This window comes from Lactuca virosa, chromosome 5 (assembly GCF_052849685.1).
Source record: "Lactuca virosa cultivar CGN04683 chromosome 5, Lactuca_virosa_CGN04683_v6, whole genome shotgun sequence".
Lineage (NCBI taxonomy): Eukaryota > Viridiplantae > Streptophyta > Magnoliopsida > Asterales > Asteraceae > Lactuca > Lactuca virosa.
Window position 1 is genome coordinate 114,670,834 of NC_136430.1, and position 27,481 is coordinate 114,698,314.

Sequence of the window (27,481 nt, forward strand, 5' to 3'; positions counted from 1 at the left end):
GAAAACCTCATCGAAATCCAAGTTATAACGAATAAGTTATGACTTATTGAAGTTTCGTGACAGAACCGGCACGACGCCGTATGATGTAAAAAGTGAGTTTTCGATAAACTACTTTTTAGCTTTAGTGATCTAAATAAAAGTCGTAGTATTCATTAAACCGAAAATTTTCATAAAAATAACGTCTAAATCTGACTTCGAATGAGGAAGTTATGATTTTTATAAGATTCGGTATAGCAGTAGACAGCTAAAAACTCGAAATAAAGATCGAGTGATTTTTAGTCGACACAACCTAAACGAGAATCGAAGATCTCATCAATTTTAGTTCAACGGTAAAAAGACAGAAGAAAACGAACGTCAGATGAAGAAGTTATGAATTTCTAACGGACTTTTCGTGTCCCATTCTGTTAAAAATATAGCTTTAAAAATGAAGTCAAAATTAGCCGATGGAGTCTAAACAAAAGATGTAGAGTATCATATCACCTATGCGTGGATATAAAGAACGTCAAAAACGAAGCTCGTAGGCAAAAGATATGGATTTTAGAAGTTTGGAAATTCGGAGTACGCCCAACGTACTCATGTGTGTGATCCAGAGCTAGCCACATCGCCTGTTCTTCATGTTCGACACGTGTCACGCAAGATCGACACGTCTGAAGCCATGTATCAGCGTACGCCCAGCGTACTGAGCCTAAACGCATTACGCCCCGCGTACGAAGTGTTACGCGCAGCGAAGAAGTTAACAAGGTTGTACCCCCCGCGTACAGAGAAATTACACCCAGCGTACGGAGTGATCCAGCACCCTATAAATAGTGAGCAAGACCTCCAGGTTTTGTTTACTAATTTTGCTCTCTATCACTCTAAAACACTTATTTAACCCACTTTTTACCCTTCGAAGCCCCGGTATCATTCCCGACACCCGAAGCAAGTCCCGACGCTCCGAAAATCCCGAAAAAATTATATTTTCAAGTCGAAACTCTGCCCATGTAAGGCCCGGTTTTCAACTAAAATCTCCGGTTTCGTCACAGAAAGTCATATTTAGAGCCAAAGTGCTACCCAAATTATCATTTATTCCTTCGGTTATTTCACGGTGAGTTTAATATATAGGAACAATTGTATGTTATGTGTTATATGTGTTATGTTCTCTCCTGAGTTATTCTGGTTTTATACTGTTGACCATGTAGAGCATGTCTCGTATCACTTCTGGTATTGGCTTTTAGCCTCTAGCCATGTAGAGCATGTCTCGTATTATTCTGGTATCGGATTTATGCCTTTGGCCATGTAGAGCATGTCTCGTATCACTTCTAGTATTGGCTTTGTGCCTTTGGCCATGTAGAGCATGACTCGTATAACTTCTGGTATTGGCATAGGGCTATGTAGGGCTGAAAGCCTGTATATTCTAGCAAAATGATAATCCGAAATTGTATGTCTTCTGTGTCATTTGGGCTGAAGTGTTATTGATGTATATCAAGTATTGTAATTCTTTTGCCCCGTTGATTGTATATATTTGAATCAAATCATCGATTGATATGGAAAGCTTGTCACATGATTCACATATGCCTTTGTTGTTCCTTGTTCCTCTTTGTTTCTACCATATTGAAGTGTATATATATATATATATATATATATATATATATATATATATATATATATATATATATATGGCATAACGTTATATTGTATCTATTATTGAACTTACTAAGCGTCACCGCTTACCCCTCTCAGTGTTTAACAATTGCATGTAATGAGAATCCAGTATAGTCTTATATTGTTGGAAGATTTAGAATAGTTTATACTATTACTTTTGTGCTTGATTTACATTCGTATAAAACTTTAATATCCTTGGTAGTTATGTAATATACTAAAACTTAGTCGGTTTGTATCCAGTATTTTGTAATCACATTATCAATGTAAGATATTATTTATGAATATGCATGTAGCATGTTTTGGAGTAATAATGTTTCAATTATGAAAGCGAGGGTCTTTCAAATCATGGTATCAAAGCAGTAATTTAAGTGAACTAAATTCCACGGATTGGTATTTAGACTTAAATTATTGGAAGTTCAATATATGAACGGATTCGTTGTAAGTATATGGATACAAACCATAGGACTTATGTAAAGTATTAGGTATTATTAAATCCTAATATTCTAAAATACTATATTACTCCAAATTTTAGAGCAATGGCTGAACAGGTGAGTAGCCATACGCCAGAGGTGGGTGGAGATCCTCTTCCTGATGTAGGAGATACTCTAGTATCCCCTCGTGAGGAATGACTCTTGGGTAAACTCACTGGCGTTATCCGGTGAACTCTCGAGGAACTTAAGAAGGATAATAATAAGGGTAAAGAGAAAGCCACTGGAGAATCTTCGGGAGAGAAGGCGAGACATCCCTCATTCAAAACTTTCAAAAGTATTCGTGCTACAGAGTTTTCTGGTGTCCTTAATCCCATTTTTGTTCTTACCTGGATCCAGAACACAGAGAAAGTATTTCGTATTTCTCATGTGGATAATGAAGACAAGGCTAATTATGCTTCTGTATGCTCATCGGAGAAGCCTTGGTCTGGTGGGAAGCAACATTTTAAGCTCTTAACGAGTATGACCATGAGAATTTATCTTGGGAGACGTTCAAAACTCATTTGCTAGGAAAGTATTCTCCTCTAGACATGAGGAGAAGATTGGAGAAAGAATTTCTTAAGCTTAAGCAAGAAGGAATGACTGTGAATGAGTATGAAACTCAATTCAATCAAAAAGCATGGTTTGCTGCAAAGTATATTCCAACTGAAGACGAGAAAATTCAGTTATTCATGGAGGGATTAGGATATGAAATCCACGATTTCGTAGCCAATCGGGATGTTCTATCATTTGATAAAGCTGTTGAGTATGCCCGAAGACGCGAGCATGACTTAGAGATACGTGGTGCCACTCTTTCTATTCCAAAGCACACATGTACTGATCGAACAGTTCCTGTTCCCTCTATTCCATCAGCTCAATCCGTTCAGTCTGAACCTAGCCAACAATTGCAGTCTCAGAGTGCTTTTCGTGGACGCGATAGATCACAATCTTTTTCTCTTCAGTCGCCATCGTGTATAAAATGTGGAAAGAATCACCAGGGCCAATGCAGAACAGAAAAAGCGGTGATCTGTTATGGATGTGGAGAAATGGGTCACATAAAGCCCGTTTGTCCAATGAAGAGTGTTACATGCTTTGCTTGTGGTGTTATCGGCCACAGGAAGCGTTTTTGTCCTACTCTTACTAGTCAAATGGTGGGAAATCAAGCTTATGTTTAACAACTGTTAGATACATCAACTAAAAAGGAGGAGGTACCAAAAGCTAAGAGTCGTGCATTCCAGATTACCGCAGAGGAGGCACGCGAGGACCCGAATGTTGTGACGGGTACAGTTCTTGTCAATTTTAAACCTGCTCACATCTTATTTGATTTTGGTGCCTCAAATTCTTTTGTGTCTCATGAATTTGCGCATTCTTTTCAAATTGCTTGTTATGCACTCGTGCAACCATTTCACGTAGATACCATAGGAAGTGTATCATTACTTGCTGGTAAAGTCCATAGAAATTTTGTCATAGAAACTGAAGGTTATAGTTTTCTTGCTAACCTGATTCCTATCTTCTTGCCCAACTTTGATATTATTCTTGGCAAGAATTGGTTGTTAAAGAACCACGCAGAACTCTGGTGTTACGAAAATATGGTATGCATCCCTATCGAAGGGAAGGATCTTATTTATGCCTACGGTAAACAAAAACTTAAAATCTTAAAAATAATCTCTTTCCTAAAAACTTGTAAACTTATATCGAAGGGTGTTCTATCTATCTGGCCTATACAGTTGATATCTCAAAAGAGAAGAAGAAAACTGTAAATGATGAGTACCACGGAAGATTATTTTCGATCGTGATACTCGCTTCACTTCTCACTTTTGGGCGAGTATGTAACGTGAATTAAGATCTCGAGTTACTCTTAGCACAGCTTATCATCCCCAAACAGATGGTCAGACGGAGAGAACAACCCAAAATAGTAGAAGATATGCTTTGTGCATATGTCTTGGAATTGGTGCTCGTCAAGTGGAAACACCACTGAGGCCCAATTTATAATTGGGAAAACAAGAATGAGATAAGAACTAAATATCCCCATTTGTTTAAATCGTTGTAATTCCGGGGACGAAATTCTCAAAAGGAGGATGTATTTGTAACATACACGTTCAGTTATCGTGTTATGTAATTTTAAAAGTGAATAATATAATGAAATATTATATGGTTTTAAGTATTGAGTTCTAACATATAGTTTTTACTAGAAATTGAAGTAAAATTATGTTTAGAATCATTCAGAATGTATTGGAAGTCTTATGAGATTCCAATCAAAAGGTAAATATTAAAATTTAACGAAAATATAAAATTGGAAATAAGTAAAGTTATATTATTGAAAGTTGTAGATAATCTCGTTAGAAACATTTAGGCGAAAACATCATCGAAATCCAAGTTATAACGAAGAAGTTATGACTTATTGAAGTTTCGTGACAGAATTGGCACGACGCCGTATGATGTAAAAAGTGAGTTTTTGATAAACTACGTTTTAGCTTTAGTGATCTAAATAAAAGTCGTCGTATTCATTAAACCGAAAATTTTCATAAAAAGAACGTCTAAATCTGACTTCGTATGAGGAAGTTATGATTTTTATAAGATTTGGTATAGCAGTAGACAGCTAAAAACTCGAAATAAAGATCGAGTGATTTATAGTCGACACAACCTAAACGAGAATTGAAGATCTCATCGATTTTAGTTCAACGGTAAAAAGACAGAAGAAAACGAACGTCAGATGAAAAAGTTATGAATTTCTAACGGACTTTTCCTGTCCCGGCCTGTTAAAAATATAGCTTTAAAAATGAAGTCAAAATTAGTCGACGGAGTCTAAACAAAAGTTGTAGAGTATCATCTCACCTACGCGTGGATATAAAGAACGTCAAAAACAAAGCTCTTATGCGAAATATATGGATTTTAGAAGTTTGGAAATTCGGAGTACGCCCAGCGTACTCATGTGTGTGATCCTGGCCACGTCGCCTATTCTTCACGTTCGACACGTGTCACGCAAGATCGACACGTTTGAAGCCACGTATCAATGTATGCCCAACGTACTAATTTTGCTCTCTCTCACTCTAAAACACTTATTTAACCCACTTTTTACCCTCCGAAGCTCCGGTATCATTCCCGACACACGAAGCAAGTCTCGAAGCTCCGAAATTCCCAAGAAAATTATATTTTAAAGTCGAAACTCTGCCCATGTAAGGCCCGGTTTTCAACTAAAATCCCCAGTTTCGTCACAGAAAGTCATATTTAGAGCCAAAGTGCTACCCAAATTATCATTTATTCCTTCGATTATTTCACGGTGAGTTCAATATATAAGAACAATTGTATGTTATGTGTTATATGTGCTATGTGCTCTCCTGAGTTATTCTGGTTTTATATTGTTGATCATGTAGAGCATGTCTCGTATCACTTCTAGTATTGGCTTTGAGCCTCTGGCCATGTAGAGCATGTCTCGTATTATTCTGGTATCGGATTTATGCCTTTGGCCATGTAGAGCATGTCTCGTATCACTTCTAGTATTGGCTTTGTGCCTTTGGCCATGTAGAGCATGACTCGTATAACTTCTGGTATTGGCATAGGGCTATGTAGGGCTGAAAGCCTGTATATTCTAGCAAAATGATAATCCGAAATTGTATGTCTTCTGTGTCATTTGGGCTGAAGTGTTATTGATGTATATCAAGTATTGTAATTCTTTTGTCTCGTTGATTGTATATATTTGAATCAAATCATCGATTGATATGGAAAGTTTGTCACATGATTCACATATGCCTTTGTTGTTCCTTGTTCCTCTTTGTTTCTGTCATATTGAAGTATATATATGGCATAACGTTATATTGTATCTATTATTGAACTCACTAAGTGTCACCGCTTACCCCTCTCAGTGTTTAACAATTGCATGTAATGAGAATCCAGTATAGTCTTATATTGTTGGAAGATTTAGAATAGTTTATACTATTACTTTTGTGCTTGGGTTTACGTTTGTATAAAAGTTTAATATCCTTGGTAGTTATGTAATATACTAAAACTTAGTCGGTTTGTATCCAGTCTATTGTAATCACACTATCAATGTAAGATATTATTTATGAATATACATGTAGCATGTTTTGGAGTAATAATGTTTCAATTATGAAAGCGAGGGTCTTTCACATAGTTAAAAAAAATTTATAAATATGGCTTAATATTTACGATTTATGTTAAATTCAAATTTGTAAACCTTAACACACCTCCCTTCCTTATTTAATCTTTAACTATGAAATTATTATTTCTTCTACAACAAAATCATTGTACAATATTGCATTCTTCTCAATGAAGATGGTTTTCTACCTTTAAGAGAGTTTGTCAAAATTGATCAAATCCGTACAGTCCTTCCTAAATTTTTGAAAATTTATTTTTCAGTTTCAGATGTTGTTGATGTTTGGCACGTGTTTGGGTTTATGCAAAATAAATAGGTTAGATTGTGTTTTTAAATATGTTTCTCAATGATATAACTTTTATATTTTTTGAGGTAAATATCTTTGGTGTGTGTTTATGTATTGTAGTCTACATGAGTATATCATATATCTTTGTATGCATATTTAGTTGAGTATGTTTGGACTGTATATAGATTTGTTTTTGACAAACAACTAGATATTCGTTACTATAGCAAAAATCGGGTATTCCAATCGAAGGCTCAACTCGAGTTAGTGGAATACAAACATCATATATATTGCAATGTTGTAACTGTCTCTTTTTGTTAATCGGTTGTGAAGATCAGTACATATCAAAAGGGAAGAACTTGATATGTTTATTAGATGTATCGAAGATTTTTTAGAATGTTTTGAAGAAGAAAAGAACCATCACGATTTGTTTATTTTTTTATAAAATAAGCTAATGCTTAATATATATTTAAGTTTGTCTGTATAATATATTAATGTTTAATATGTATTCAAGTTTGTCCTTATATTTAAATAAATAAAATATATTGGTTTATGTGAATGAAGTGTTTGTGTTTGCTATGTATAGAATTATTTCAATATCAATACCATAACACCTATGATAGATATATTTGTTATATATATACACATAATAAAGAATCTCAACCACCATAAATCCGTTCTTGGATACAATAACATTTAAACATGATAAAATATTTAATATTAGAGAATTTCATATATATATATATATATATATATATATATATATATATATATATATATATATATATACACACACACGTATGCCTCACCTTAGGCACGGTCACACACTTGCAAACACCCACACACATATTCTCAAATGGTTACTAAGATGACTAATAACATTGTTGCACAACATGGAGCTCGTTCAGAATTAATGGGATATCCATGACCTTTAGAATTTGAACTTAACTTTGTTTGTGAAAACTGTGACCGCAGCATGAAACTCCCAATTAGATGGGATGATGAGGAGTATAAACTTCGAAAATCAGAAAAGGTAACAAACATGAAGTTATTGCCTTGTTTTTATTATTATTTATTAGTGTCATCCTCTACAATTAATTATTAATCGTATATATAAATATGATAGTGCTCATGTGGAAAGTTGATTAAGATCAAGGAGGTTCTGGTTGTCTCGGATGAGGATTTTGTGAAGGATTATGTGAAGCATTCTGAGGAGGACGAAGAGAATAACATGATGATTGACGTATGCACAACTATCAAAGTGGTTGGAGACTTCAATCTGAAATATGACTTGTTCATGGGATCTGAAAACGTGTGGAAGGCAGTAAGTAATTTCTTCAATTAGAAGTTAATGGCAAGTTTAGCATGCTATAATATCGATCCATTGATTAATAAATAATTTATTTAATTTATTTAATTTATTTAATTTATGGATGCAGCGTTTGGGGGATAACACTGAAGAGTTCACGACCAACTGTAACGGGGACTGGGTGGAGAAGAAGAAAAAGAAAGAGGAAGAGGAAGAGGAAGAGGAAGATGAAGAGGAAGATGAGGAAGAGGAAGAGTAAGAGGAAGACTTAGCTTGTGTGTTCGGTTTGCAGTTGTACATCACGGAGGTGTTCGCGTAATGTGCTGCATTATCTAGTCATTTGCTTAGTCAATAAATGCTTAGAAGTAGTGTTAAGTTATTCCTAGTTTGTAGTTCCACGTTCCTTGTAGTGCCTATAAGACATGTGATGTTGTCTTCATGTTATTATCACTTCAGTGAATAATACACATTAGTTGGTGTAACATAAATCTTCTTTTGTTTTGTTTTTGCTTACTCTGCTCACTGTACATGTGCAAGTGTGTGAGTGTGTCTAACCGGTCTCAAGATCAACATGGCTACCTAGCTATGATGATAAAATAAGGGATCAACAACATCATAAGGACGTCGACAAGGTAGGCAGTGTTTCTCATGCTATCTATATTACAAATTTCCTCGATCATATAAGCTCTAGTGATCTGTGAAGGCTTTGTGAAAAACATGGCAAAGTCGTCCATATGTTGATCTAAAATAAAAAAATCCAGACTAGGAAAGATTTTTGGGTTCGTCAAATTTTTTAGGGTTTCATTCATTGATAATTTGGTGTGAGGTAGGATTGGTATATATGTTGTTGATCATAAAACAAGGAAATGGTACATGTATATATAAACATAAACAGACCCAGTTCCTATGAAGATAGAAAAGGAAGATGAAGTTATGATATTACTATATGGAATTTTGTTGTCAAAACTAATGAAATGCAATAAGGTTGTGGAAAAATGAGGGCTTCATATATATATATATATATATATATATATATATATATATATATATATATATATATATATATATATATATATATATATATATATATATATATATGAGGGTGGTTTGTGGGTTTATTTGATATCCCTACTGCAAAGTCATGTAAAAACTTTAAATCTAACGAGGGTGTTAAGAATTTGTTCTTGGAGATAAAGGCTTTGCACCCCGTAATATTGTTATTAAATAGAGACTAGTATGGTTGGATGTGGAGGCAGTCTCTATTCGGCTTAGAGTAAGCCAACATTCAACAAAAAATTGTCTAAATGGGGTATGAACATGGTTATGAAGGATGAGATATGACAAAACCTATACAGTAAGCATGTTAGGGTGCTAACGATATCATCTCAAATGTGGTCAAGGTAAAGGTAGATGAATATTATATATTTACCTTCAATGAGCTACAAGACATCATATTTTCCAATCCATTCACCACATTAGCACCTTCCATGGCACCCGACTAATATTGTTGTATTGTAATCATTATGCTTTATTTTTTATTATGATTATGTATAGTTTTATCAGTTTTGTTCTTAATAAAATGTTTGATTTTTATTTGGTTCTTATTGGCCACGTGAATTATGCTTTGATCATTCTAGCTAATCAGTAATTAAAATCCTTACTTGTTTTAATCTACCGGTAATAAGTAACAAATATTGGATTGGCTCTTTACCGGTAACAAATATTGGATTGGCTCTAGTACAGGGTTTGATTCTAATATAATCTGTAATATAAACTGATATAACTTTACTTGGAATTTTAAGTTCTAACTCAATTAAGAACTTATGTGATTAAGAACTTTTGGTAAAAAAAAATTATTAGACCTTGTTAATGATTTTTAATACGAGTGTAGACATAACACAATTTGAACAATCAAAGCTTACGATTGATTGATTATATGCAGGATTATGAGTCACTGTGGAACTAAATTCATTCTTTTAATCTGAATTTTCATAAACTTTATTTCACATGAATAAGTAGTCTGTTTAAAAACCTCTAGCATTCCAGTTAATTGTTCGATAATGCTATTAAAAAGGTGGATGGCAGGATTGCTTCTTTACATAGCTACTCCAAATGATTTGGAGGCTCGGGCTAATGTTATTAAAAAGTTCGACAAATTTGGGCTTCGTTGCCGAAAAAGCCCAAAGGCCAATTGGGACTTTGTGGAGTATGGTTTGATGGTGAATGGGTGTTACATAATAATATAATTTCTGTTTTACCCACTTAAAACATAATGTAAATCCTTTCATTCATAGATTTGTAGATCAGATTACAAATAGTTATAAACTCCTACCTTTAAGCTTCGACCCATATAAATGATGCATAAATTGATTAAATTCATGGATAACTTACAAAATACTAACTCTTCAAGAATTATCAGATTAAACGTAAAGTCATGAAATATCTTCAAGATCTGGGTGGGGCCTCGTTTGTTGTTGTATTATCAGAAATAGAAAAATCAAGATTTTGTTTTTCATCCCAACAACAAAGCTGACAAAATTTCTCCCATGGTTTTATCAGAGGATTCACCTTCTTTTTCCACTTCGATATTGGACTCAAGCACTGCAGCATCAAGTACTAATTTCCTTTTTGCAATTTCATACACATTCTCATCCACTGTATCCTTTGTTACCAACCTGGCATCATACCAATAAATAAACCGTCTTAATTAGAGAAAGGCTAAATGACGATTTTACCCTTTACAATAATACTGAGAGAGAGAGAGAGAGAGGGGTGGACCTGTAAATAGTAACGGGTTTGGTTTGACCGATGCGGTGACAACGGTCTTCGGCTTGACGGTCAATTTGGGGGTTGAAGTCCATGTCGTGTATAATGACAGTATCGGCCCCGGTCAGGTTCAGCCCCTGCCCGCCTGCCCGGGTTGATAACAAGCATGCAAATATTGAAGTGTCGTTGTTGAATGTGTCCACGATTGTTTGCCTTTCGGTCACCTGAGTACTATCATAAAAAAATAATAATAATAATAAACATAAATTCAGAAATTGAAAAGAATTAATTAATTTACAATATACAATAAGAATGTATATGGGACAAAAGCAATTGAACATGGGACAAAACACGATTAGACTAGACAAGCTTTCGAAACTATTTTTGATGATGTGAATGAGGAGGGCATTTATGTCTTTTGGTTTAATATCATCAAAAACCTTAACTTTATTTCTTCCTAGAAAATCCCTTACATTTTTTCATTTTTTTCGGTTTAATATCATCAAAAACCTTATATTTTGTGTTTTTCTCGGATTAAACGTCAACTTTACTTTTTTCACCTGTCTTTTTCTATTTTCGTCAATTTGGCCCTTTTAGTAGTTTTCTTCTGAAAAAACTTTATAAAAAGTGAGGACTTTTTGGGAAAAATAATATTTAAGGTTTTTCATAAAAAACTTAAAATGTTGAGGCTTTTTCCGGAAATTTAATAATAAAAAGGTGAGAAATTTTTCCGAAAAAATGAAAAACTGCAAAAGGACTTTTTCAAGAAAAAAATAAAAATAAGGTTTAATCTGAAAAGAAAAAAAAAAAACTAAATACTTAAGGTTTTCTATGATATTAACATTTTTTTTTATTTGGCACTTACATTTTTCCATTTTTTCATACTAAACCTCAACTTCACTATTTTCCTAAAATATCCCTTACATCTTTATGTAAAACCAGAAAATTACCAGTAAACCTGCTAAAGAGGGCCAAAAAAGAAAATTTAAAAATAGAAATTATTTTTAAAGATTTAATGTTATTAGATTATAATTATACCTCCCATCAAGGCGTCTATATGTAACTCCAATTACATCTAGGGCCCACTCCAAGATATCAAGCATTGAAGTCCATTGACTAAATATAAGAACCCGATGCCCACCATCCATAAGTGTAGGTAGAAGTCCAGCCAATGCCTGCATCAATTCATTGCAATAAATTAAAGTAAATTTTTGTGATTCCAGGGACAAAAATGTAAATTTGCACACAAATATCTCATCTCATCTCATCATTTACCCGGCACTTTGCAGAAATCATAACATGGTCATCTGAAAGACTTTTCGAAGTCCCATCAGAATAATAAAGTAAAAGCTGCAACAACAAAAAAAAAATGAAACAGAAATTAATAACACTAATATAATTATATCATTTTACATGTAATTGATATGCACTTGTGTTTACTTATTGGTAATAGCAATCTACTTATTTTTTATACAGAATACTTATATTTTGAAAAAAAAAAAAAAAAAAAAAAAAAAAAAACTTAATATTTTGTGTTTTTTCCGGATTAAACCTCAAATTTATTTTTTGCCTGAAAAAGACCTTGTATTTTTTTTTATTTTTTCCGAAGAAAAAAAAAACTCAACTTTGTATTTTTTTTCAAAAAAAAAAACCTTCAACCTTCTTAATGCTTCCAAATAAACCCTCAACTTTTTTAGTTTTTCTCGAAAAAACCCTCGCATTTCACAATTTTTTTTGGCAAAAAATGATTAAAAGGGCCAAATTGGAAAAAATGAAAAAAGGTTTAATCCGGAAAAAACACAAAATATAATTTTTTTTTTAGTTTAACCCTTATTAATAGAATGTAAGTATATTGCTATTACAGATATGAAATTATAAATATGTTGTTATTATATGTAAAGAAATTTAAGTGCATAGCAACTATAGGTAAAAACTAAAAACTAAACTATTAATAAACAACAATTTAGTTATCTTATGTTTTTTAAACATCATTTTTCAGACAACCCTTTTTTATGAGAAAAAAAAAAGTCATGAATCAAAAGTTCAAAAAAAATATATGGAGAAATTAATTACCTTATGAATTGAAAAGTCATTGTAACCCTTAAGCTCCTCAATTACTCTATCCAAAGTACACTCAGCACCAAATACACCTCTGGGATGCAACATTTTGGCAAATCTAATGACATCTTTATCTGTGTAAATTCGCCTCACCAATAAAGGATGATTTGCAATCTGATAGTAAAAAAAATTAAAAACATGTGTTTGATTTATGTATTGTTTTCATAATTAAATGGAATAATAATTACTATAATACCTTTCTGAATTGAACAAAATAGTTTGAAATCTGGCGTTTAGGAAGATTAGGAGTTTTAACTTCTCCAGATTTGGTCATTCGTGCATGTGCAACTGCACGATACTCTTCAATGGCTTCTTGATATGCAGTTTTTTGTTCTATTTCCATGTGCACATATTCAACCTACACAAAACATTTATCAGCATATAAAAATCTCAAAGCACCAAAAAATGGACAAATTTTGAAGAAAAAAATGTGCAAATATGCCAATTCATTATTTTTCCCAGTGATAACAGGTCAAAATGGTCAATATGAGAAGATGTATGAAACTTTTGTGGTTTTAATGAAAAGATAAAGTATTATTGGTTAACAACAAAAGTGAACTATTTTCATTATGAATAAATATTGAGTAAATTACACGAATGGTCCCTATGGTTTGGGATAATTTGCGCGCTTGGTCCCTAACTTATTTTTTTAACTCGGAAGGTCCCTACTGTTTGCTTTTGCGCTTGATCCTTGTCTTACCTAAAAAGACTATTATTTAAATAGGGAAAATGGTGGGGTAGGTAAGGTAAGGTGAGGGGTGGGGTTGGAGGTGTGTTTATTTTAATAAATTAAAAAATCAAGGGCAAAATAGTCTTTTTAGGTAAGACAGGGACCAAGCGCGTAACAAAAACAAACAGTAGGGACCTTCCGAGTTAAAAAAATAAGTTAGGGACCAAACACGCAAATTACCCTAAACCGTTACCATAGGGACCATTCGTGTAATTTACTCTTAAATATTAAATAGTTTGGTGGTTAAATCGATAAAAAAAAAATAGATAGTTTAATGGCCAAATCAATAAAATGGTTTGAAAGGGTCAAAATTATCGAATTAGCCAATTAACTATTTTCTGTGGTGATTAAACTATTATACTTTTTTTATTGCAAAAAAACATTTTTCTCATTTACCCACTTTTGAAAAAGGTTCATGTATAGAAAAGCACAATGTACTTTCACCATATTATTAATTTAGCCACTAAACTATAATTTTTTTATGATTAGTAGCTAAATTAGAAGTATAATGGTTTTAATCACTGCAGAAAATAACTATGTGACTATATCTATAAATAAAAGTACAGGTTTTAGTGTTTTACAAGTGCTTTTTTGTATTATGCACAAAAGAAAAAAAAAGATTTAATAAAAGTACATACCCGTTGAACCTTTGCAACTAATTGTTGCATTACATCTGATTTTAAGCGCCTTAAAATAAATGGTCCCAAAATCGATTTCATTCGAGAAATTAATTCTGTATCTTCTGCATTTAGCATCTTTTTCAAATCAATATCTTCTGTTTCAAATAAATCAGGCATCATAAACTCCAACATTGACCATAGTTCCTGAAAAACAAATGAGGGCAAATTTGTAAATAGTTACAACTTAATGGAAAGCCTCACTTTTTTCATTTTGCACATCAAAAGAAATTGACTAAATGCATCACAATGGTAACAGAGCATAAGATCAATTAAGTAGTTCTTTCTACATTAACTCATGAAAAATTGAAAAACAAAAAGAGTTTAAAAGATGCATACATGTAAATCATTTTGTAAAGGTGTCCCTGTAAGCATTAACCTCTGATTTGCATTTTTTGCAACTGACATCAAGTTTTTCCATCTGTAACTGTTCTTATCCTTTAAAGCATGAGCCTCATCCATCAAAACACAACTCCATTTCCACCTTTTCAAGAGCTTTCGATCATCTTTCTGTTGAGCACTGTAGAAAGAATCTTAAAAACTACAACAAAAGCCTCAAATACTACATAGATCAACAGTAGTAGCATAAAAAATTGTCTAAACCATAACGACTTTCATCATATTTGTGCTTTTCCTATGCTATTTACTTCTTAATTTTGTACTCCCTCTTTATTTTCACCTTCTTTTCTCTAATTTATTCCCCATTTACACATTATCTCTTTCAGCCTTATTGTTATTCCAAGCTTTATGCTTTATCACATGTATACCCTTGATTTATGTTTTATAGTTAGTATACTTGCTTTGTCTTATGGAAGTAGTCTTTCTATTCATGGATGGAGGTATAACTGTATAAATATACCCAATTCAATATGGGATTTTGGGTAATGTTGTTGTAAAAAAAACAGGGATAAAGAAATGAGTTACTAACCTGTGTCTTTCAAAGAGGGAATAGCATACAAGAATCACATTGAAGGGGGGTGGCAATCCACTTTTGGCTAAAGAATTCAACTGTTTAGAATGAGTTGTTCTTGCAGCTCCATGGTATTGAAGCACTGAAAATGATGGACACCATTTCTTCAACTCTCTTTCCCAGTTTTCCAAAACAGAAGCAGGGCAAACAATTAAATGAGGACCCGGATCATCTTCCAAGTGGTTTAGTAACATAAGGTATGTTATTGCCTGATTAAAGATTTTAAAAAAAAAATTAAAAAGATGATAGATGTAGAGATGATTATTTCAATTTCTAGCAAAAATGAAAGAATCTTTAAATAGACATACCTGAATAGTCTTACCAAGACCCATCTCATCTGCCAATATTGCTGCACAATAAAATCAAATGGGGTTGAAACTTGAAAGTAATATAAAATTAGTTAAATGTTTATAGATAAGACATCAAGACACATTGCAATGATAAGCTATAAAATGCCATGATAACCAATAGACACTTGTAAGCTGAAAAGGACAGCTCTGGAAAAGAATGTGTACACAAAATTTTGAGACATAAAAACATATAATAATTGTTTGTTGAATACAAAAACACACAAAGCATTGGAGAAGAAACTGAAGAGACAACATGAGCACAAATTTTAGAATCACCATTCTGACCTCAAGTACACTTTCTGTAAGTCTCATATAAACTATCATCATCATTTGTTTTTGAGTTTCCAAATATGAAACAGGTTTGGTGCAAAATGAAAGTTAAGGCAGATTTAGAAGTTGGCACTTTTGGAGGACAAGATGTCAGATAGAAGAAAGTGGAGGCTTAAAATTAGGACAATGGAGTGGTATAGGTCTTACTTAGTTACTAATTTTATCTTTATGAGCTTCTGAGTACCATATTTATCTTAATAAAATCTGATTATACTTTAAGCTAACATAACCAGCTTCAAGCATTAGGGTGTAAATGATATAAAGAAAGATAACATGTGGTCTTATAAAAGAATGCTAACTATTGATTTTATAGCTCAGGGATTCAGACTAAACTACTTCTCAAGAGATGATGTAAAGTCATTGGTAACATATGTGTATAGCTTTGAAGATTTTGGTCTGTCAACCATATTCATAAATGTTTATATAATTCAGGCCAAAAGCATATGAATAGATTGAATACATACCTCCTGCAACCTTTTTCCTATACAAAAGCATAAGAAAATTGACACCAACAAGCTGGTATGGTTTGAGAACAGGCTGAAAACCTGAATCATCAATTCCACATGCTTCACATATATCATCCTGTAGAAATGAAAGCAAAACGTAAGTCGCTGAACTCTTTTAGGCAAAGTTTTCTATTTGGTGAGTGCATGAACATGCAATTTCGATCAAAAATCTATTCATTCATTGTATTCTCTTACTTCCACCGTTGTTAGTGCAAATAGATAGAAATTAAACTCAGCGGTGACTGAAGATGTAGATACGAACTCACATTAGTGACGATTCTAACGGAAGAACTTTCAACTTCAGCATAACGATCACAAGCATCGGTGGAAGAGGAGCCATACAACTCTCTCCGTAGCTCAGTAGATAGCTTCGCACACTTGTGCAATGCTTTTCCGACGATATCATCGCCCCCGTCCACCTCCTCACCAAACCCCAAATCTTCACTATCTCCATCCTCTCCTTCGCCCAAATCAACTGCATCATCTTCCACCGCCTCATCGTCCTCATCATCAATCACAAACCTCCGCCCACGGTTTTCAATCGTCGTCGATGGAGCCTCTCCGAAATCATCATCCTCCAAATTCTCAGGTGCATGTTGAGCTCCATCCTTGATAACTTCAACACAGTCAGAGGAGTCCGAGAAGTAGTCAAAGGATGGTTTAGAATTAGACGGCGTTCCGGCTTGTCCGCTTCCGCCTCTGAAAGCGAAAGACTCGATTGGTGGTGGTGGGGTTCTGGAGGAGGGTTTATTGAGAATTCGGGAAGAATCGAAATCGTGGTTTGACCATTCGTCGTCTGATATTTCGATTGACTCGAACCCTCGTTTCATTGCAGCTCCGAAGGGAGATGGAGGATAGTGGTGTTAAAGGTGTGAGTACGGAAATGGCGTTGGAGTTGTCTAGGATTCGTCGGTTTCCAAGAGACTCGAAATCGAAAGCGCCCTTTTTCACGGAATTTCTACCCCAACCCAAATATTTCAAAATAATTATAATAATAGTAAATTATAGTTTTAGTCCCTGAAGTTTACACCAATCTGCACTTTTAGTTCAGTTTTTCAATTTTTGAAATGGGTCGTCGATAGGGTTTCTAAAATTTGTATTGTGGTTCGTGAAGTTGTTACCATCTAAGATGATCTATTAAATGTGTAAAAAGATTGTTATACCATTCTTTTTGCTATCGCTATTATATTGACATTTTTAAATAATGTATGGACCATTTACGTAGAGTCTTAAAGAAAACTCCCAAAAATCTATCAGCCCCAGTCTTCCCCATGAATAACATTTTTTCCTCTTTCACTATGGCGGTCATCAGGTATATTGTAACATCCCAAACGTCAACCCTAAAATTTTTGAAAATCAAAGTGTATGTTTTATCAAAAGGTTTTATTCATAACCATTAATAAATCATAAAGTTATCTTCCGCGTTACATCAACATAATCATAGTAAAATACGGAAGCTAAGTCTTGTTTTGAAACCCATATCGCAACATAGAGTAGATGAACTAGATGTCATGCCCATCCGAGAATGCCCATATATCATAATCATGCCAACCCCTTGCCCTTCGAACCTGAACTGCAACTAAAGACATAAAGTAGCAATTGTAAGCCTAAGGCTTAGTGAGTAATCACAACACTCGTCCATTATACAGATCATGTGCAATGCACATAATACACATAAACATCAGGTGATAAATCACATATTACTTACACTCTATCATATATAACTAAACACATAACGTATGTTAGCATTATGTTGACGGGTCACAACTATAACTTCCCTCCGAGAGACTATTCTCTAGTTGTCCTGCATAGACTATCTACCAATATTGGGACCTTCAGTGGTCGACCACCTACCCACGTTGGGACCTTTAGTTCTCTTCACCATTACACCACCTACCCACATTGGGACCTTCAGTAACATAACATCACATAGTCAACATAATAAGTAATTCATGAGAACTCGCCTCACTAGAAGACATATACAATCTAGACGCTCAAGTTGGAGGTATCAAGTCTTCCCCAAAACTACACAATAAGTAACCCTAATTTAAAATTAAAGTAAAACCTATCTTTATACTTCTTTATCGAGTCTAAGCCTATTTAAAAGCTAATCAAGGATCAAAAGACCATTTTGCCCCTCTCCAAGACCCAAACCCAAACCAACTTGTAATACATGATGTGGGTTATGTTTTTAATATTAAGACTCAACCAAAATCAAGTTTCATGAGACAAAAACCTTCCCGAAATGAATTTCTTCGATTTGTGAGTTTCGAGACAAAACTCAAATAAAGGAGTCGTTTCTTGGTTCAAAGCACCAATAGGAAACCAAATGAGTTAGGGAAGTCAAAATATAGGTCCCAGTGACCTTAAGAAAGGTCTAAAATAGATCTAAGAGTTCGAAATCTATTGGGATTCGTTCAATACTTAAGAACATTTATAAAAACGCAAAAATGGAACTCCATGTGCATTTCGATGTGATTGTTCTTTATTTAGAAGTACGATCTTATTTCTAGGTATCAAAGGTACTTAGAAAATGACCTAACCATGGGTGGAACCTATTGTACTCAGCAGAAAACATTTTTTGAAATAAAAACCCAAAATTAAAGTGTATAAGAAGATTTAATGCCCTTTAAAGCTATAAACTTGCTTCTTGTTGCCTATACTTGACATCACATGCTAAAGGGACTAAAATACACCCTTAGCATGAGATATAAGAGCCAACAACCCATACAACTCCAAAGAAAACGACCAAAATAGAATATCCTGCCATATGCTCGGTTCTTGAGATGTGTTGGTGTTTTTGGTGGGTTATTTTCAAGAGTTAATGTCACAACTAGCAAATTAGGGTTAAGATTTCTATCTCGTACAAGATAATTTCTTTATGAAACCTTGTAACCCTACGTATAGTATAAATCAAACTTCAATGCTATTTAAGTTTATACATCCAAGAATTGTGATTCAAATCGAAACCACCTCGTGTAGCCCCAAAACCTAACCCAATAAGCTAAGTCCACTCAACTTTGGGCCTAGCCCAAGCTTTCTCGGCCCAAACCCCTATTTGGGCCAAGACTCTCTTATTGGGCCCTAATGGGCCGATAACCTCTCAAACTGGTCCTTTTGGGCCGAAAACTCTCTATTGGGCCCTAATGGGCCAAAAACTTTTATTTAACATCATTTTGGGCCGTAAGACCCTTTATTGGGCAGTGAAATTTATTCTTAGACCATAATGGGCCGAAAAACCCTCTAATTGGCCTTGTAAGGCCGAAAACCACTATTGGGCCCCCTATTGGGCCGAAAGCTCTTCCACTTAGTTTCATTGGGCCGGAAACCCATGTATGGGCCTTAATGGGTCAAAAATCTCTATTGGGCTCTCTCATTAAACCGAAAACCTTATTGGGCAAATTTCACACCTTTTGGGCCTATTATTGGACCGAAACCTTTCTTGGGCCCGAGCTAAGCCCCAAAAACTCGTACAAACCGAAAACACTAATGGGCCTAGGGTGTTCTCGGTTGTCCTTCAAAAACTGAAACCTTCTTTTTCTCCCCTCTCCATAATCCGATCGGTTTATTAAAAAAAAGATAATATGAGGATTATACAAGTGACACCTCATTTATGCACAACAAATATCAAAGCTATTATATTCCATGCATCTAGGAAGGAAGAATTGTCCAACATGTTTCCATGCAATCCTTTCTCTCCCCTCGCCTCTTAATCGGTCGAAACCTCATCCCTTCTAACCATTTTCATTTCAAAATTCACTCTCACGTCTCATTTCCTCTCTAACCTTCAAGTGTTCTCTCACTCTTTTCTCCAAGAATTCGTGAGTGTGTAGTGTGCTTCAAGAAGTTCTCTTCAAAGATCATAAGCTTGGTAAGTGATAAGTTGAACTCCCTTGTTTTGTATCAAGTTTATGTAAGATCTTTCCCCTTACTCTCTTGTTTTCATGAATATGGATCTTATAACAACCATCATTTCGAAATCTCTTCAAGGCAGGAGCTAGGATTCGAAAATCCTTCATCGTCTTTCGTCTACCCTTCGAAAAAGCCCTAAGGTGAGCTTCATACCCCTTATTTTCGAGTTTTTTCTTCTTTTGGGGGAGGATACGAGTCTAGTATTGTGTAGAATCTTTGTATACTTGCTTGCATGTGTATGCTTTATATGTTTATGTGTGTTGAAATATTATAATCTCATGATAAAAGTCCATGAACTCGAGATTTGTACAAGTCTCAAGTTGTTGGAAACAAGTTATCTTGTGTAGCACATGTTAGTTGTTATGTTAAAAATGTTTTCTTTAATGTGTGATAAAAATCACTATAATATCAAGGAAAATGTTAAAACAAATTTTTGGTCATGAAAGCTTGAAACATGGAAAAATATGGAAATTTACACTTATAATGGTAAATTTGTGAATATATAAAATTTTACCACAACATTTGTAAACATGGGTTATTTACGATAAATTTTTGGTAAAATGGGTCACTTTTGACAATTATGGTAAAAATGGGCTATTTTTGACAACTATGGTAAAAATGGGCTATTTTTGACAACTATGGTAAAAATGGGCTATTTTTGACAATTATGGTAAAAATGGGCTATTTTTGACAATTATGGTAAAAATGTGCTATTTTCGACAATTATGGTAAAAGTGTGCTATTTTTTACAATTGCGGTAAAAATGGAGTAATTATGACAAAAGTCGTAAAAATGGGACAAACTCACTTTTCCACAAAAACTTGTGTGTCATAAGTTGTCTGTCCATAATAGCTTTTAAACACTCCTAGTAAACTGTGTAAACTTATGACAGGAATTATTGCATGTCATAAACCGCAATTATAAAACTTACCTTAAGAACATCGTATACATTATTCTATAAGTTCGCGTAAATTTTGTTGAGGCTCTTGTGAGACACTCATTCACTGTACCTACCTAGCGTACATCGTAAGTCCTGCAGAGTCTCCTGGAGGGAGAGCGAGGTAATTGTGTATAGATCTATACGGGGTTGACACCCCCACACCTGAGCTGTTCGCTACAGCTAGACAGGCCAGTCTAGGGTGACAAGTATCTTTAGAAACCGACGCCTGAAGAACGTCAAGACAGGCGCGTTAGTCATATTAGTATGGTTATAGCGACTCACATAGAGGATAACAACATTATTTGAATTTACAAAGAATATGCACTCTACTAGTTTTATAAAATACACAACTATGTTTTGTCTATTTCGTAAACAAATTTCACCACTCTGGTCTTAGGGTTTTAAGACCACAACTTTTCGTATAAAAGAAAATATAGGATTTTCTGAGAACACTCTCTATACAATTTCAAACAAGGAACAAAAGAACGTGCATGCAATTATACATGATTTAAAACGAGACTCACAACTCTTTTATATACAGAAAATATTGGATTTTCTGGAAGTTTACAAACTATTACAAAGTTTTCTTATAAATATGCTTACGAACTCACCAACATTCTATGTTGACGCTTTTCAAAACGACTTGTATTCTCAGGGACTCAGTAATCAGGTTTTGCAGCTATGGATTTTGGATAATTGTTGTATTTTTGAAATATCATACATTGTGTTATTTTGGATGTAATTTCATGAACAAACACAAAATTGTAAACAATGCATATTGGTATCTGAATGTATGATGTTTGGTTGCTATGTCTCATTTATAATCAACTGTTATGATATTACAAGATGAAGTCACCCGCCCCCGGACGTTTCCGCCGTCCCGGTTCGGGGGTGTGACAATTAATACATCTGAATGACTTATGAAGTCTATAAGAAGATTAGTACAAGTTTGACAGTGGTTTAAGAGCTTACAACTCGTCAAACACCCAAGGAAAATTCGACATAACCTAAATCTCGTTAAATGGGTTATCCGGCGAAATAGAGACTGCCAGAGGAAACTCCAACCGCCAAGGCATCAAAAAGAGGCTGGGAGGGATAGTAGGGACTGAGTGAAGTCGAGAAATACCTTGGAAATAGTCGGTTATGAGCTGAAATTGAGTTTCTTCACTCAAAACCCTAACCGGCGACCCAAAGAATTCACAGCTTCACTCCCATGGTATATGGGATAAAAAGGAGGTGCGGTTGCTTCTTATGATCAGGACTAAGGATATTTGAGGTTAGGGATCGAGTTTCTTTCAAAAGGATCAACGTTGCAGGCTCCAAAAATGTGAAAGGGGTACACCCGTTGTTGCGTCGATGCAGGGAAAAAGACAACCCAAAATTCAAAACCTGATAGTTTTGGTCCCTCGGGTTTGACATGCTGCCAATTTACACCCAAAGCAGTAGAAGTAATAAAAAAACAAAATTTATCATCATGACCCACCACAAATCTTGTTCTAGTAGCTTCTTAGCAACAAAATGAATAATCATAGATCGAAATTTACCTTATTGATGAAGTTTTATAGTTGATTTCTTCTTTATCTTGGATAAGAGAGAGCCCAAACCAAAAACCATCTCTTGTGATCGCACCCAATACTATAATGTAGCAAAAGACTTCTTTCTTTCTCTATTTGATCGCCCAAACTAAACAATAACAAGCTATTGAATAATTGTCGAGAGAGTGAGAAGTGAAAAGTCAAGAGAGTGAAATATTAGATGGAAAAATCTGGCCAATCAATGTGTGTGTGGATCTACATACTAAATGTTGGAAATATATAACACCTAGTTTTAGGATGTTTCTAATATCGGGATAACAGGTCGTAAATGGATCGAGAAAAGGTATTGGGCTTCAAGGGAATAGAGTCTAGACCTTTTCGGATGTTGATAATGTTGAATTAAGTAATTAAAGCCCTCGATTTGTGCCTTGAAGCAAAAAGGTAAAATTGGAAATGTGATATCTCGGGCTTCTTGCATGAACTAAGGATTTTGGTTCGATAGGGTTTTACTCATAAGTAACTATATGGGATTGTGGGGCTCGTCAATACCTTTCCGTGCATATAAATAATGTCAAAAACGGAGTTGAAACGAAGAAGTTATGACTGTTTAAAGTTTGAGTGGAATTGGGTGAAAACCTGTCGCCATGGAGTGGCAAATTGCCTCCACGGCGTGACAATTAGATTAAGGTGTCTAAGGCAGTAACTAAATTACTATATTCTTGTGGTTAGAAAAAAAGTACTTTTTGGGTTGCCCTCATAACTAGAACTTTATTAGAATGACATTTATGGAGAGAAATAATTTATTATATTATTATATGACTAATAAACTAATTGGAAATTGTGAGGAAATGATTTATTAATATATTATATGATTAATATATTAATTGGAAATAGATAGTTGATTTGTTAATTTATTACGTGATTAATAAATTAATATGAGATCAATTGTTAAATAAATGATTTGTTAATTTTTATGATTAATAAATTAATGCGAAATCAATTAGAATTGATTAATTATTAATAAAAATTAATCTGGAATTAATTCGGGAATAATTGGAATTAATTAAAGGTGCAACGAGTGAATTGTAATTGTTCAGTAGTTGAAAAAGAAGGAAATTCTAGAACCATCCAATGGAGGACGGTTTTGGGAGCCTCCTTGGGGTTTCTAGAAGCCTCTTGGATACATATAAGGGAAAGATTTGGATTGGGTTTGAATCCATTCAAATCTTTCTTTGTTCCTAAGTTACCTAAACTACAAAATAGAACCCTTGGGAAACTTATTTTCGTTCATGCACTTCCCATAAGCATTAGGAACAAAATTTCCCTTTCCTCCACTCTCCTCAATTGTCTTCTACTTCTAGGGTTTGGGTGTGAGCCATTAGAGGCATCATCCTTTTGGTGCTAGCTTTCCAAGCTCTTCAAATGAAGGATTGAAGTGATTTGTCATTTCTAAAACCCTTTAATAATCCATAAACCATATAAAAACATTGTTTTCAAGAACATAGTTAAAATCAGAGTATCCTAAAATCATTGATCAACAAAATGTCCAAGGATAACGTGCATAATCACGCCTTCGCCTTGCCCCGATCATCTGATGTACCTGAAACCATGAAATCAAGTTGTAAGCCAAAGATTAGTGAGTTTCCCCCAAAATACCCCACACAACAGAACATATAACAACATGCATATATGAGCCTTCAGCCTGACTAGATCGCCTCGCAGGGCCTACAACCTATCCGGACCGCCCCGGGTATCTTGGCCTTCAACACAAAGCAGGATCGCCTCAATCCAACCAACAATAACATGTCGACATATACAGTAACATTCCATAGACAACAAGTACAGGTAATCATACAGATCTATCGATATAAGAGTTCACTGCAACATAGCAACATCCTGTATACCAGGATACATAACACAACCTAGTGGACCGACATTTATTTAATGTGAATCTTCTACTCACACATAAATTATTTGTTTATAACCTTATGCTAGAAATCCCTCAATAAGTTCATCTAACACTTCAAGTGTTCTAGGCTCCCATTTCTCACCTCATTCCTTCAACTACACTATCTTCTACCCAAGGTGAGTTCATACCCCTCTTTTTGATGTTTTCATGGTTTTGGGGGAGAATACAAGTCAAGGTTTTGTTTAAATCTTGATATACTTGCTTGTTATACATGTACGCCAAGTTATATATGTGTTAAATCTATGAAAAATCCATATGAAATAGTCCTAGAATTCAAAATTTTGTGCAAGATTCAAGTGTTAGAACCATAATCTACAAATGATGTATAGAATCAAGAACTAGTATGTTACAATATATCAGTTACAAATTTTTATGACAAAAAACCTAAGGATTTCTTAAAAATTTGCTTAAAACAAACTGTTGGACAAAATATTTGGAAGTGGTTAGAAAATGGAAATAATGATATTTTTGGGGGACCATTTTCGGCCATATAAATATACAAGGACTATTTTGGACTATGGGATAAATTTGGGAAATCATTGGACATCTCAATTTTTAAAGGACCAAAGATGAAATTTTTGGATAAACAAGGGCCTTTTTGAATATTTTCTCAAGTATAAGCCTAAAATGAGTATTTTAGAAGAAATGGGCCATTTTCAACAATTCACCAAGTTTTGGGCCACTTATGACACCTTTTGTCAATTATGGGTCTTATTTGATACTTTATAAAAAGAAGGGCCATTTTTGCCAATATCGATAATATCGGATCATTTGTAATAAATATGATTCAATGTGGATTATTTTTCAATAAACAAAACAAAGCGATATACCTAGTCAACGAGCACAACTATTGTTATTTATTAAATAACGGATTTCATCGATTTGCACAAAAACCTGTTAGTATTCTAGTCAGACGCATCTCCAATGTACATATATATATATATATATATATATATATATATATATATATATATATATATATATATATATATATTAGTGTACGTCTAAAGTCCTGTAAAGAGTTATTGTTGGGTTTTCTATGCATCAAATACACTCTAAAACTAGGCAGCGGAAAAATCGAAACAACGATATACGTAAGTGTACATGCATCATATGGATCTATGGCTTCATGCTAATTACATCAACCTTAGAAAACTAAAACATAAGTAAGAAAACATACCTCTTATGTAGCCCTTGATCTCCATGCTTGAGATCTTGAACCTCCATGAAGTTGCTTGGATGGAAGGACCCAAACCAGAATCCCTCTAATGGTATCACACCCAATGACACCAAAGAGTGGAATAAAAATAACTAGGAAAAGGGTCAATTTCACAAACCCAAAGGGGTTAGAAATCGTCCCTAAGAAGGGGAGGAAGAAGGGTTGGCGAATACTTCAAGCCAAGGTGCAAGGAGGAATGAAATCCCTAAGGCCCTATTTATAGCCTTGGATCCCTCCTAGGGTTTAGTACTCCTTCCCATGTGGGATGGAGGCCTAACCACGGAATTTCACTCCTTTCCCATGTGGGATGAAGTGATTTTCATCCAACCCTAATTCCATAAGGTTCTGGAATATTCCTGATTAACCAACTATCCATTAATGAACATTCAACCCTTTAATTATTTAAACTGTTAATTAATTCCCAAAATATATTTACAATTAGTTTCTAATTAATTATTAACCATAATAATTAATAAACCAATTTCTCCTTTATTTATTCTACTCGATTTGGGTCTTGAGGGCAACCCAAAAGGACCCTGATATTATTAGAAATATTACCAATAGTTAATGACCTTGGACACTATTCCAACAGTTATAACCAGAGTCTCCTGGAGGGTGAGCGAGAATTTGTGTATAGATTTATACGGGGTTGACACCCCTCACATTCGTTGTTCGCTACAGCTAGACCGGCCAGTCTAGGGTGACAAATGTCTTTAAACGAACCTGGGCGCCTGAGAAACGCCAAGACAGGCCTCCGTCATATTAGTATGGTTATAACGACTCACTTAGAATATAACAGTGAATTGTTTAGAAATAAACATAAGTTACACCTTTCGACTATAACCACGATTGTTTGGATACTTTAAACGAAGCTTTTACCACACAAGTATTAGGGTTTTAATACTACTATTTTATACATCAGAAAATATAGGATTTTCTGGGGAAAAGATTGTATACGATTTCGAAAACGATAAACTAACACACACAAGCAACTGTATTTGATTGAAAACAAGACTTACAACTATTTTGATAAGAAAATATTGGATTTTCTGGTTTTCCAACTAACACGGAATTTTATACAAAATGCTTATGAACTCACCAACATATTTTATGTTGACGCTTTTCAAACGACTTGTATTCTCAGGAAATCAGTAAGCAGGTTTGTGGACCGCGGATGCTGAATTATTTTGATGTAGTTTGGAACTTACTCACCATTGTTTCTTTTGTGTAATTCAAAAACATAAAAATGATGTAAAACAAAGTAAGTTTGATATATTGATGTATGATGTTTGGATTTGCTATGTTTCATTTATATTCAATTGTTATGATACTGCACAATGAAGTCACCCGCCTCCGGACGTTTCCGCCGTCTGGTCCGGGGGTGTGACAGTTGGGCGTACTAGGCACATAGTGGAAACCCTAACTTTGGATGTGTCCCTATATAAAGAATGAGATGGCCTCATTCCTGGCCACCATCCTCAGTCTATAAACCCTCTAAAACCCTAATCCTTCGTTCATGGAGCTTGTGAGTGCATTCGAGAGCCTTGAGTGGTTTTGGTGTGTTCTTGGAGTAAAGAAGGAGCTTTGGAGAAGGAGTGAGAAGTCCAGGCCTTGGATATTAGCATATCTGAGTTGGAAGCTTCAT

General features: G+C 34.4%; 2 protein-coding genes across 2 annotated transcripts; one reads left to right on the plus strand and one right to left on the minus strand.

The window, feature by feature from the left end:
• The first annotated feature begins 7,334 nt into the window (after window positions 1-7,334).
• Window positions 7,335-8,115, plus strand: LOC145113302 (uncharacterized). Its single transcript, XM_079049411.1, has 3 exons — window positions 7,335-7,538; window positions 7,632-7,829; window positions 7,945-8,115. The coding sequence occupies exons 1-3, from the start codon at window positions 7,482-7,484 to the stop codon at window positions 8,071-8,073; spliced, it is 384 nt and encodes a 127-aa protein (XP_078905537.1). The 5' UTR covers window positions 7,335-7,481; the 3' UTR covers window positions 8,074-8,115.
• Window positions 8,116-10,076: 1,961 nt separating this feature from the next.
• On the minus strand, window positions 10,077-17,214 carry ETL1 (SNF2 domain-containing protein / helicase domain-containing protein). The gene is made up of 12 exons (XM_079051629.1): window positions 16,528-17,214; window positions 16,220-16,337; window positions 15,384-15,424; window positions 15,034-15,284; window positions 14,445-14,625; window positions 14,067-14,252; window positions 12,895-13,056; window positions 12,654-12,812; window positions 11,856-11,930; window positions 11,619-11,755; window positions 10,593-10,811; window positions 10,077-10,489 (listed from the first exon to the last, which is right to left on the minus strand). Exons 1-12 carry the CDS (start codon window positions 17,089-17,091, stop codon window positions 10,327-10,329), a joined length of 2,256 nt encoding a protein of 751 aa, XP_078907755.1. The 5' UTR covers window positions 17,092-17,214; the 3' UTR covers window positions 10,077-10,326.
• Window positions 17,215-27,481: the final 10,267 nt, after the last annotated feature.